Below are 12,825 nucleotides of genomic sequence, written 5' to 3'. Positions count from 1 at the left end.
TCGTCTTGCAGCTACTGGTTCTACTGCTATTGTACAGTATCAGCCAGTCCTCATACACTCCCTTCCCCTTGGTCCTGCCCCTTGGTCCTGCCTCTTGGTCCTGCCTCTTGGTCCTGCCCCTTGGTCCTGCCCCTTGGTCCTGCCCCTTGGCCCTTCCCCTTGGCCCTGCTCCTTCCCCTTGGCCCTTCCCCTTGGCCCTGCCCCTGCCCCTTGGCCCTGCCCCTGCCCCTTGGCCCTGCCCCTTGGCCCTGCCCCTGCCCCTTGGCCCTGCCCCTGCCCCTTGGCCCTGCCCCTTGGCCCTGCCCCTTGGCCCTGCCCCTTGGCCCTGCCCCTTGGCCCTGCCCCTTGGTCCTGCCCCTTGGTCCTGCCCCTTGGCCCTTCCCCTTGGCCCTTCCCCTTGGTCCTGCCCCTTCCCCTTGGTCCTGCCCCTTGGCCCTGCCCCTTCCCCTTGGCCCTGCCCCTTCCCCTTGGCCCTGCCCCTTCCCCTTGGCCCTGCCCCTTGGCCCTGCCCCTTGGCCCTGCCCCTTGGCCCTGCCCCTTGGCCCTGCCCCTTCCCCTTGGTCCTGCCCCTTGATCCTGCCCCTTCCCCTTGGTCCTGCCCCTTGATCCTGCCCCTTCCCCTTGGCCCTTCCTATTGGTCCTGCCCCTTGATCCTGCCCCTTCCCCTTGGTCCTGCCCCTTGGCCCTGTTATCTGCTGCTGTCTGGTAATAATGCTAACCATTTTGTTTTATGTTCTTATGACTGTTAGTACTTTTTTTTAAAGTATTGACCTGCCCAAGGACTATAGAACATTAGCTGGTTGGATAAATCTGTCATATTTACAGACTGTTGATCAATGCAAATTGGTGATGTTCTGCCAAGATGATGAACAGCCTAAAAATAAGCTTTCTGCTCAGACCCATTGGTCTAAACTGAGCCAACAGCTAACAGCTCTAGTCTACAGTATTGACTAGAGGGCGCGATGGCGACCTCAGGTGTACAAAGGTAGTATCAAAAACAATTCGCTCAATCTCATTTCGTCAGCCCCAATATACAGTAGTTAGACCTCCTTAAGAAATGTAATCAATTCGATTGTAGTAGGAGAGATTGTATTGAATGTGTTTTTTTTCCAAGTGAAGTGGGGTCATTTATTTTTGTGTGGTTAATAAAGATTGTGTGGATAGTTATCTATCTGAAATGAAATGATTGGCCCCTCCTGTGTCAAATTGACAGCATATTGGATTATTTAGATCTGAACATAGTCTCTCTCTCTCTCTCCTTCCCCTCTCTCCTTCCTCTCTCTCTCCTTCCTCCCTCTCTCTCCTTCCTCTCTCTCTCTCCTTCCTCTCTCTCTCTCCTTCCTCTCTCTCTCTCCTTCCTCTCTCTCTCTCCTTCCTCTCTCTCTCTCCTTCCTCTCTCTCTCTCCTTCCTCTCTCTCTCCTTCCTCTCTCTCTCCTTCCTCTCTCTTTCCTTCCTCGCTCTCCTTCCTCTCGCTCTCGCTCTCCTTCCTCTCTCTCTCCTTCCTCTCTCTCTCCTTCCTCTCTCTCTCCTTCCTCTCTCTCTCTCCTTCCTCTCTCTCTCTCCTTCCTCTCTCTCTCTCCTCCCTCTCCTTCCTCTATTTCCCTATCAGGAGGACCCGAGGTTGAAGTATCCAGTCCACATGAGAACAAAAGCCTCTCTGGACCCTGGTGACCTGGGGCCTCTTCCTGTAAGTACAGTTTATAACCTCTTTTGAGCCCTTCATAACGCCTTCATAACCCCTTTATAAACCCTTCATAACCCCTTTATTAACCCTTCATAACGCCTTTATGAACCCTTTATAAACCCTTCATAACGCCTTTGTAAACCCTTCATAACCCCTTTATAAACCCTTCATAACCCCTTTATAAACCCTTCATAATGCCTTTATAAACCCTTTATTAACCCTTCATAACGCCTTTATAAACCCTTCATAACGCCTTTATAAACCCTTCATAACGCCTTTATAAACCCTTTATTAACCCTTCATAACGCCTTTATAAACCCTTTATTAACCCTTCATAACGCCTTTATAAACCATTCATAACGCCTTTATAAACCCTTTATTAACCCTTCATAACGCCTTTATAAACCCTTCATAACGCCTTTATAAACCCTTTATTAACCCTTCATAACGCCTTTATAAACCCTTCATAACGCCTTTATAAACCCTTCATAACGCCTTTATAAACCCTTTATGACCCCTTTATAACCCCTTTATAACCCCTTTATGAACCCTTTATAAACCCTTCATAACCCCTTTATAAACCCTTCATAACGCCTTTATAAACCCTTTATGACCCCTTTATGACCCCTTTATAACCCCTTTATAACCCCTTTATAACCCCTTTATGAACCCTTTATAACCCCTTTATAACCCCTTTATAACCCCTTTATAACCCCTTTATAACCCCTTTATAACCCCTTTATAACCCCTTTATAAACCCTTTATAACCCCTTTATAAACCCTTTATAAACCCTTCATAACCCCTTTATAAACCCTTTATTAACCCTTCATAACGCCTTTATAAACCCTTCATAACGCCTTTATAAACCCTTTATTAACCCTTCATAACGCCTTTATAAACCCTTCATAACGCCTTTATTAACCCTTTATAACCCCTTTATAACCCCTTTATAACCCCTTTATAACGCCTTTATGACCCCTTTATAACCCCTTTATTAACCCTTTATAACCCCTTTATAACCCCTTTATAAACCCTTCATAACCCCTTTATCTCCTGAAGGACCAAGTTCTCTCCAGCTCACCTTTCCTCTGGATTATCTTAATGCACATTTATTTTCAACATTAAACCTGTCAATCACCTTTACAGAATGGGGCGAAATCATCAATGTACAAAATATGCAGCATTAATTGTTGTTGCTCGGAATAATTTTCCGTTCTGAGATTATAACTAGGGCCGAGACGATACCAGTATCACCATACTCGTTTTGCATCGTGGCAATGAAACAAAACATGAAGCGGATATAACTCATTTAGATAAACAGCCCTAATGTTGGAAACAAACATCATTATGTTGTCATCCAGAGTCACATGTCTTTCTTTTCCAAGTTGTAGCACATCATATTTTACCCACAGCTGGTTTTTAAAAGGACCAAAGAGTGTCGATAAGCTTTGTGTTTTCATTGTTGCCATGTTGCGCTGGTATCGTCCCAGACCTAGTTTAATACCTGTTTACCGGTAGTTTAATACCGGGTAGTGTTCCTTTTGAGGTTGTTATTGTAGAACTGCTTAAGTCATGGACTGGCCTGGCAAAGCTTTGGAGTGGAAGCACACGTTACCTTTTGTTTTTGGAGTGTGGGAATGAAGCAAGCCGGGCAGGCACAGTGTGGAATGAGAGTAGAGTATTGCTGAATTCCAAATGTGAATCATTCACTAGCCTCTACTACCTAGGAACTCTGTAGCTCTAAAGACACTGGCTAGGTATAAGTAGGGATGTGTATCTTTCCCTTTCAAGACAATTCGATACGTATCTAGATACATGGGCTCTGATAAGATACAGGAACCATACATTTTAGGTTGAAACAATTCGGTTTGATTAGAGGAACGAATCAATGCGATTTGATTTAATTAGAGGAACGAATTAATGCAATTCGGTTCAACGGAATACGAACAGTTGTTGCATAATCACATTCATTTTCCATTCTAAATGAAAATCTGCTGCTGATGGAGCTCATGAGCTGGGCCTCTGAGCTGGGCCTCTCTGAGCTGGGCCTCTCTGAGCTGGGCCTCTCTGAGCTGGGCCTCTCTGAGCTGGATCTGTGTGTGTTAATTTTATTTATTTTACCTTTATTTAACCAGGTAGGCAAGTTGAGAACAAGTTCTCATTTACAATTGCGACCTGGCCAAGATAAAGCAAAGCAGTTCGACAGATACAACGACACAGAGTTACACATGGAGTAAAACAAACATACAGTCAATAATACAGTATAAACAAGTCTATATACAATGTGAGCAAATGAGGTGAGAAGGGAGGTAAAGGCAAAAAAGGCCATGGTGGCAAGGTAAATACAATATAGCAAGTAAAACACTGGAATGGTAGTTTTGCAATGGAAGAATGTGCAAAGTAGAAATAAAAATAATGGGGTGCAAAGGAGCAAAATAAATTAATTAATTAAATACAGTTGGGAAAGAGGTAGTTGTTTGGGCTAAATTATAGGTGGGCTATGTACAGGTGCAGTAATCTGTGAGCTGCTCTGACAGTTGGTGCTTAAAGCTAGTGAGGGAAATAAGTGTTTCCAGTTTCAGAGATTTTTGTAGCTCGTTCCAGTCATTGGCAGCAGAGAACTGGAAAGAGAGGCGGCCAAAGAAAGAATTGGTTTTGGGGGTGACTAGAGAGATATACCTGCTGGAGCGTGTGCTACAGGTGGAAGATGCTATGGTGACCAGCGAGCTGAGATAAGGGGGGACTTTACCTAGCAGGGTCTTGTAGATGACATGGAGCCAGTGGGTTTGGCGACGAGTATAAAGCGAGGGCCAGCCAACGAGAGCGTACAGGTCGCAATGGTGGGTAGTATATGGGGCTTTGGTGACAAAACAGATTGCACTGTGATAGACTGCATCAAATTTGTTGAGTAGGGTATTGGAGGCTATTTTGTAAATGACATCGCCAAAGTCGAGGATTGGTAGGATGGTCAGTTTTACAAGGGTATGTTTGGCAGCATGAGTGAAGGATGCTTTGTTGCGAAATAGGAAGCCAATTCTAGATTTAACTTTGGATTGGAGATGTTTGATATGGGTCTGGAAGGAGAGTTTGATCTATATGTTTATGGTGTAAGGGAAACTGGGCATCTACCATACCACTATCAGTTAGGGGGGGAAATTTTTTCAGTTTGTCCCCATTTGTGTACATTAAAAGTGTTAAGAATAGTGATGTATCCATATTTATATATGTTTTTACCATCTTTACCCTATATATCTAAAAATGACCATATATACTGATTGTTTCAAGCAAAACTTCCAAAATTATTGCTGATAGTGAACCTGAACAAGCGAAATAGAATTTAATGTAAGCCCAGATCAGCATGTATAGGCAGATAGCTTTAACTTTTATGGCTACTTTTATCCCGGGAAAACGCCATTTTCAACAGCGCATTTGATAAAATAATAACCTAGCAAATGACATTGGTTGTGACTCAACCAGGCAGCAGGTAGTCTAGTGGTTAGAGCGTTAGACTAGTAACCGAAAGGTTGCAAGATCGAATCCCCGAGCTGACAAGGTAAAAATCAGTCGTTCTGCCCCTGAACAGGCAGTTAACCCACCCAGGCCGTCATTGAAAATATGAATTTGTTCTTAACTGACTTGCCTAGTTAAATAAAGTTATAAAAAAACAAAAAGCCTAATTCCGCGCTAGTCATTCTACAATCATTTGAATCCTGAAGGTGACAAGCAGATGTGCAAGATCAGAAATAAGCCTCTCATAGATCAGCATGCGAAGCTGCACTCAACGAGCTGTTTGACCAGGCTACTGATATTACTAGGGTTGTTCGGCAAAATGGCTTGTAGATCATTGACTGTCAACGTAATTACATGCTTAGTTTGACAGTGACGGAGAAGACGTAGTTGTCACAAAATATTAGGTATTTCCTGAAGGTTGGAAGAAAATAATTTGAGCAGCAAAAAAAATAATAATTAAGCAACAATTCGTAACTTTTGAATCTATTTCCTGACCGGCGCGTTCTACATTTCGATCTGTTTGTGGTACCACTGACCGATGCTTATCGGTGAATCGTTACATCCGTACGTATAGGCAATTCTCACAATTTGACAAACACTCACTTCGAGGAGAATGCACACACTTGACATGTAGCTGTGTACCCCTTATTCTTCTAAATGACATGAGGCTTCCTGGCGCTAGTGGTGTGTTTGTTTTTCTCTCTGTTCTCTCCATGGCGTGGGGGGGGACGTCTTACTGGCAGACCCTACCAAACCTACCAGAGGAGGTTGGTGCTGAATGCAACCGTACAGCGCAGCCTCCCTCTGCCTGCCTTGTCTTACTGTGACTGCCTGCCCTGTGCTGCAAACTGCACTCTCTATCTCTCTCATAACTGGCATGATGGTTGGATGACTGTTGTCTCATCGCTCCCCCTCCTCTCTCTATGCTCGTTCCCCCCCCATCACCCCCTTCTCATTCTCCATCAGAGTCCCCCAGCCCACACTCAGCCCCCCCCCCCCCCAGACTGCACAATGTTCAGTGTCTGGGGTAGTGGTCCCCAGGGAGGGTAGTGGTCTCCAGGGAGGGTAACGAAGAGGGCAGTAGTCTCCAGGGAGGGCAGAAGTCTCCAGGGAGGGTAATGAAGAGGGCAGTAGTCTCCAGGGAGGGCAGTAGTCTCCAGGGAGGGCAGTGAAGAGGGCAGTAGTCTCCAGGGAGGGCAGTAGTCTCCAGGGAGGGCAATGAAGAGGGCAGTAGTCTCCAGGGAGGGTAACGAACAGGGCAGTAGTCTCCAGGGAGGGCAGTAGTCTCCAGGGAGGGCAGTAGTCTCCAGGGAGGGCAGTAGTCTCCAGGGAGGGCAGTAGTCTCCAGTAAGGGCAATGAAGAGGGCAGTAGTTTCCAGGGAGGGCAGTAGTTTCCAGGGAGGGCAGTAGTTTCCAGGGAGGGCAGTAGTTTCCAGGGAGGGCAGTAGTTTCCAGGGAGGGCAGTAGTCTCCAGGGAGGGCAGTAGTCCCCAGGGAGGGCAATGAAGAGGGCAGTGTACTCCAGGGAGGGCAATGAAGAGGGCAGTAGTCTCCAGGGAGGGCAGTAGTCTCCAGGGAGGGCAGTAGTCTCCAGGGAGGGCAGTAGTCTCCAGGGAGGGCAGTAGTCTCCAGGGAGGGCAATGAAGAGGGCAGTGTACTCCAGGGAGGGCAATGAAGAGGGCAGTAGTCTCCAGGGAGGGCAGTAGTCTCCAGAGAGGGCTGTAGTATCCAGGGAGGGCAGTAGTCTCCAGAGAGGGCTGTAGTATCCAGGGAGGGCAGTAGTCCCCAGGGAGGGCAATGAAGAGGGCAGTGTACTCCAGGGAGGGCAATGAAGAGGGCAGTAGTCTCCAGGGAGGGCAGTAGTCTCCAGGGAGGGCAGTAGTTTCCAGGGAGGGCAGTAGTCTCCAGGGAGGGCAGTAGTCTCCAGGGAGGGCAGTAGTCTCCAGGGAGGGCAGTAGTCCCCAGGGAGGGCAATGAAGAAGGCAGTGTACTCCAGGGAGGGCAATGAAGAGGGCAGTAGTCTCCACGGAGAGCAGTAGTCTCCAGTGAGGGCAGGCGTCTCCAGGGAGGGTAATGAAGAGGGCAGTAGTCCCCAGGGAGGGTAATGAAGAGGGCAGTAGTCTCCAGGGAGGGCAGTAGTTTCCAGGGAGGGCAATGAAGAGGGCAGTAGTCTCCAGGGAGGGTAGTGGTCCCGTGGAGGGCAGTGGGAGAGGGTAGTGGTCCACTCTATTCTATTCCGGTCTGCTGCATGATGTGAGTGACCTCCCTTTTTATTTTCCCAGTCTTCACCATATGAAGTAAAGGTATGGTTGGTCTTCCTCCTGATACACAGCCGTCTCTCTACCCGACTGAGACAGGGTCAGACTGAAGCTAGTGGACCAATCTAATCTCGCCCCTGGCCTGCTCTCTCTCTCTCTGTCCCACTGACAGTCAGTGTGTTTGTGGCTCGCTGCGTCACTGTCACTGTGGTCACTGTGTCGATGGTGGTGTACTGTACCGGTCTGGATGGTCACTGTATCAATGGTGTACTGGTCTGGATGGATGTGGTGGTATTACCAGGTGTAACTGGTGCCACTCCTGTCTGTCATCCCCCATCTGTCTGAGTCAGTTACTCACTGTGCTCTCTCCTCTCTAGCCTGGCTGGGAGGAACGCGTGCATGCAGATGGCAGGACCTTCTACATTGACCACAGTAAGTTCCAGGGCTCTGCCTCTCTACCTGTGTTAACGTATTGACTGTTTTCATCTCTTTCTCTTGGATACTTGAAGACCATCTCTCTTCCTCAAACGGTGAGACAGTGTTTCTCTCTCTTTCCCGATTTCTTTCTCGCTCAGTCTTTCCCACTTGCTCTCTCTCTCGTTCTTTGTCGCTCTCGCTCTACTAACCTCCCTCTCTCTCTCTCTCTCTCTCTCTCTCTCTCTCGTTGCCTAAGTCCTAACTTATTACATACACAATCCTGTTCACAAAAATGAATCGCACCTACAGACAGTGAGTCACGTGGCTGGCATCAAGGCGTTCGATTGAATGTGAGAATGGGAAAAATGTTTGACCTAAGAGACTTTGAGCACGGTGTGATCATCGGTGCCAGGCGTGAGGGATCCAGTTTCACAGAAACGGATGGCAGTTTTTAGGCTTTACTGAGAATGATACGACAAACAAAACACATCCAGTCAGCGGCAGTCCTGTGGGCAAAACATTTCCGACATCTTTTGGAATGTCCCTAAGAATTCAGGCTGTTCTGGGGGCAAAGGGGTGTCCAACCCGGTACTCAATGTACCTGGTAGGTGTACCTAATAAACTGGGCGGTGCGTATATCCAGTGCATTCGTAAAGTATTCAGACCCCTTGACTTTTTCCACATTTTGTTACGTTGCAGCCTTACTCGAAAATCGATTTTATATACATCTTTGTCCTCATCAATCTGCACACAATACCCCATAATGACAAAGTTAACATTTAGAAAAACCTGTTGTTTTACATTTATTAAAAATACGAAACATAAATACAATATTTACATCAGTATTCAGACCCTTCGCTATGAAACTCGAAATTGAGCTCAGGTGCTTCCTGTTTCCATTGATCATTCTTAATATTTCTACAACTTGATTGGTGTCCACCTGTGGTAAATTCAATTGATTGGACATGATTTGGAAAGGCACACACCTCTATATAAGGTCCCACATTTGACAGTGCATGTCAGAGCAAAAACCAAGCCATGAGGTCGAAGGAATTTTCCGTAGAGCTACGAGACAGGATTGTGTCGAGGTACAGACGTGGAGAAGGGTACCCAAAAAAATTCTGCCGCATTGAAGATCCCCAAGAACACAGTGGCCTCCATCATTCTTAAATGGAAGAATTTTGGAACCACCAAGACTCTTCCTAGAGCTGGCCAATCAGGCCTTTATGGTAGAGTGGCCAGACGGAAGCCGTTCCTCAGTAAAAAGCACATGACAGCCCACTTGGAGTTTGCCAAAAGGCACCTAAAGGACTCTGAAGATTCTCTGGTCTGATGAAACCAAGATTTAACCATTTGGCCTGAATGCCATGCGTCACATCTGGAGGAAACCAGGCACCATCCCAGCGGTGAAGCATGGTGGTGGCAGCATCATGCTGTGGGGATGTTTTTCAGCGGCAGAGACTGAGAGACTAGTCAAGATCAAGGGAAAGATGAATGGAGCAAAGTGCAGAGATCCTTGATGAAAACCTGCTCCAGAGCGCTCAGGACTTCAGACTGGGGCAAAGGTTCACATTCCAACAGGACAACGACCATAAGCACACAGCCAAGACAACACAGGAGTGGCTTCGGGACAAGTCTCTGAATATCCTTGAGCGGCCCAGCCAGAGCCCGGACTTGAACCCGATCAAACATCTCTGGAGAGACCTGAAAATAGCTGTGCAGCGACGCTCCCCATCCAACCTGACAGAGCTTGAGAGGATCTGCAGAGAAGAATGGGAGAAACTCCCCAAATACAGGTGTACCAAGCTTGTAGCTTCACACCCAAGAAGACTTAAGGCTGTAATCACTGCCAAAGGTGCTTAAACAAAGTACTGAGTAAAGGGTCTGAATTCTTATGTAATGTGATATTTCAGTTTTTTATAAATTTGCTAAATTTGTCATTATTGTGTGTAGATTGATAAGGGGGGGAAAATAAATGTAATCCATTTTAGAATAAGGCCACGTAACAAAATGTGTACTCCAGGCGTCTGAATACTTTCCTTACACTGACTATACTGAACATTAGGAACACCTTCCTGATATTGTGTTGCACCCACCCACCCGTATGCCCTCAGACCAGCCTCAATTTGTTGGGGCATGGAAAGCGCATGTTCTTAATGTTTTGTATGCTATATATAGATAGATTCAAATGTATTTGTTTTTGTGATGGAAAAACATTTTCAGTGTAAACTTAAATGTCTAGAACCAGATGTAAAATAGGTAGAGAAGATAATGGACATATATATATATATATTATAATATCATCTTTGAGAACTAACAATGACCAAAATTAAAGTGAGGGAGAATCAAAAATTCCCAAAAAATGAATTTAGCACTAATGATTTTGTTATGTTTGAGAAAAAGAACACAGCATTCGCCTTGATGTGTAGAAGAGCAGGACGTTGGCTTAAAAATGTCTCTACACCGCCAAGACGGGGGCCTCTACAGTCTTCCCATTGTCACGCCTCCCTGCCACTGCCCCCACATTAACCTCCTTTTGATACAGAAAAACCCTGGGTGTCACTGTAGACCTGTACAGTCTCTCTGTCTCTGTCTGTCTGTTCTCATAGATCAATACCTCTGAATCCTTGTCTCAAGTTACCTGCATTCATTATTCAAAGCTTCACAGTGTGCTCAATTTAACAAGCAGGATGTCAGCAGTCGATGTTGTGGCTGACTGACTCATTGAGTGAGTGATGGAATGGATTTCACAGATGAATCACAAATGACAACAAAACAAAAAAAATCTTTCTTTGAAGATTTGTTTTTTTCTGCTACAGCTTTATTTTAATGGTATATTACGGTATAAAGTATAACCATATTCCTGACTGTTATTTTGTCACCTTCAGACACCAAAGCCACTCAATGGGAGGATCCTCGTCTACAGAGTCCTGCTATCACAGGGCCTGTGAGTATCTCTGGTTAACTATGAGGCGAAGATATTGTCACCCACAGAGATCCTATTAAATTACTAGAGGGGCTATGTCCATTGTTTCACGGCAGATAGCGAGACGGCAGTCTGCACTGATCTGTCTAACTCACAAACACTTGATAGCTAAAAAAAAACACGTTTGTTCAGCATATTGTAGCCAATGTTACCACAGTGAAATTGTCCACTGAACCCCCTTTCATTCTGAAGTCAGTTAATCTTACCAGAAAACGATAAACCTGTAGCTAACATTGACAGGGGGCTTTCATGAGCAAATCATCACTACCATATTTTCCTTCTAGCTTAGGTGTTTTGTGGCGGTAGAATCGGTATTTATGAAAATCGAAATGTGCGCGAAAATTTGCTAGCTAGTGTCGGCTTGCTGAACCAGTCTCAAGTCAATCCAAATGAAACAAAAGGCAGGGAAGCTACCAACGCCAGTTCACACACTCAATGTGGAATACTCTCTCTAGCTAGCTAGCTAGCTAGTGTTGTGAAATTCTAGCTAATGCACAAATGGGTTTTCATGATGATGGCTATGCCATAAGTCCTCAATGTTCCAGAATGGGCTGAAAATGGCAGCCATATTGGTCAGGTATAAATTCAAAGCAGTCTAATTGGAATGGCAGCAGAGGCATAATCCTTATTTTACTTACGTAGTTAAATAAAAGTAAGGCATGTGATATATCAGACATTTTGTAATATAATTATTGTCAACCTAAAATATTGTCATATAATCATGAATACAGTTTATATGGGTTTAATACACATTTTCTGAATAAATTTCCTCTAAAATATATGCTAACAGACCATAAATGTCTTAAGTTTTTGTTTTCTTGGAAAGCAGTGAGTACTATTATGATAAAATATCAGTACTTGCATTTACAACTTGTCTCATATCAACTGATTTCAGACAGTGTATGGCTGGCTGTGGATTGACTGCGTTGTTTAAATGGAATTTTAGCTTATTGTCATATTATCTATTAAAAAAAACTTAGTGCAGATAAATTCTTGCAATTCATCATTTTACACTATCCTATCACAGCACTGGCAAACCATGGTTGACCAACTCCCTGACCAAAATGGCTGAACTTTAAGACATCATAAGAAGGTTCATGTCCATTCTAATGCCTAATTTATATGCTGTCACCATCATATACAGTATTGTACATGGCAAAGATACTGTATTTTACAACCAAGATAAGCCACCCTTTCTCTCTCTAGCATAGACAGGGCCTGTGAGTATGTGTGGTTTTCTATGAGCCAAATATACAGTTACCATCATATACAGTATTGTGGTTTAACATAAGGCAAAGATACTGTCCCCATGAATGCCGTATACAGTATTGCACATTACAAAGATACTATCTTTCATGACCAAGATAAGCCACTCTCTCTCTAGAATAGACCGTTATATTGACTAACTGCCACTTGTTTGTTCCATTGCAGGCTGTGCCATACTCTAGAGAATTCAAACAGAAATACGATTACTTCAGAAAGAAGTTGAAGAAACCGGTAAGAAATGTTACCTTGCTGCTCAACATTTTAGTGCTTTTAGTGCATTTTAGTGCTCAACATTTTGTGTTACAAAGTGGGATTAAAATTGATATAATTGCAATTTTTGTTGTCATCAATCTACACAAAATGTCAAAGTAGAATTTTTTATTTATTTTTAAAGATAATAATAATAAAAAAGTATAACTAAAATGTAGTCTTTATGTAAGTATTCAGACCCTTTGTTTAGGCAATCCTAAATTAGTTCAGGAGGAAAATGTGGCTTAACAAATCACACAAGTTACATGGATTCACTCTGTGTGAAATAATAGAGGTTGACATGATTTTTGAATAACTAACCCTTTCTCTGTCCCTCCCTACATACAACATCTGTAAGGTCCCTCAGTCAAGTATTGAATTTCAACTACAAAGACAGGGAGCTTTTTTCGAAAGACTCATAAAGAATTGCAGGGATTGGTAGATGGGTGACACT

At 44.5% G+C, this 12,825-nt stretch overlaps 1 protein-coding gene across 12 annotated transcripts in view; it reads left to right on the top strand.

Annotated features, from left to right (window-relative positions):
• Positions 1-12,825, top strand: part of nedd4l (NEDD4 like E3 ubiquitin protein ligase) — a 108,455-nt gene that overhangs the window by 81,697 nt on the left and 13,933 nt on the right. For all 12 annotated transcript variants that reach the window (XM_036936858.1, XM_036936857.1, XM_036936856.1 and 9 more), the window contains 4 exons: positions 1,611-1,688; positions 7,831-7,885; positions 10,759-10,817; positions 12,288-12,353. In XM_036936858.1, coding sequence (XP_036792753.1) covers positions 1,611-1,688; positions 7,831-7,885; positions 10,759-10,817; positions 12,288-12,353 — 258 coding nt within the window. The remainder of the gene's footprint in view (positions 1-1,610; positions 1,689-7,830; positions 7,886-10,758; positions 10,818-12,287; positions 12,354-12,825) is intronic.

This window comes from Oncorhynchus mykiss, chromosome 12 (assembly GCF_013265735.2).
Source record: "Oncorhynchus mykiss isolate Arlee chromosome 12, USDA_OmykA_1.1, whole genome shotgun sequence".
In the NCBI taxonomy this organism is placed as follows: Eukaryota; Metazoa; Chordata; class Actinopteri; order Salmoniformes; family Salmonidae; genus Oncorhynchus; species Oncorhynchus mykiss.
The sequence above is the reverse complement of the archived record's forward strand: the minus strand, read 5'-3'. Positions and strand labels throughout refer to the sequence as shown.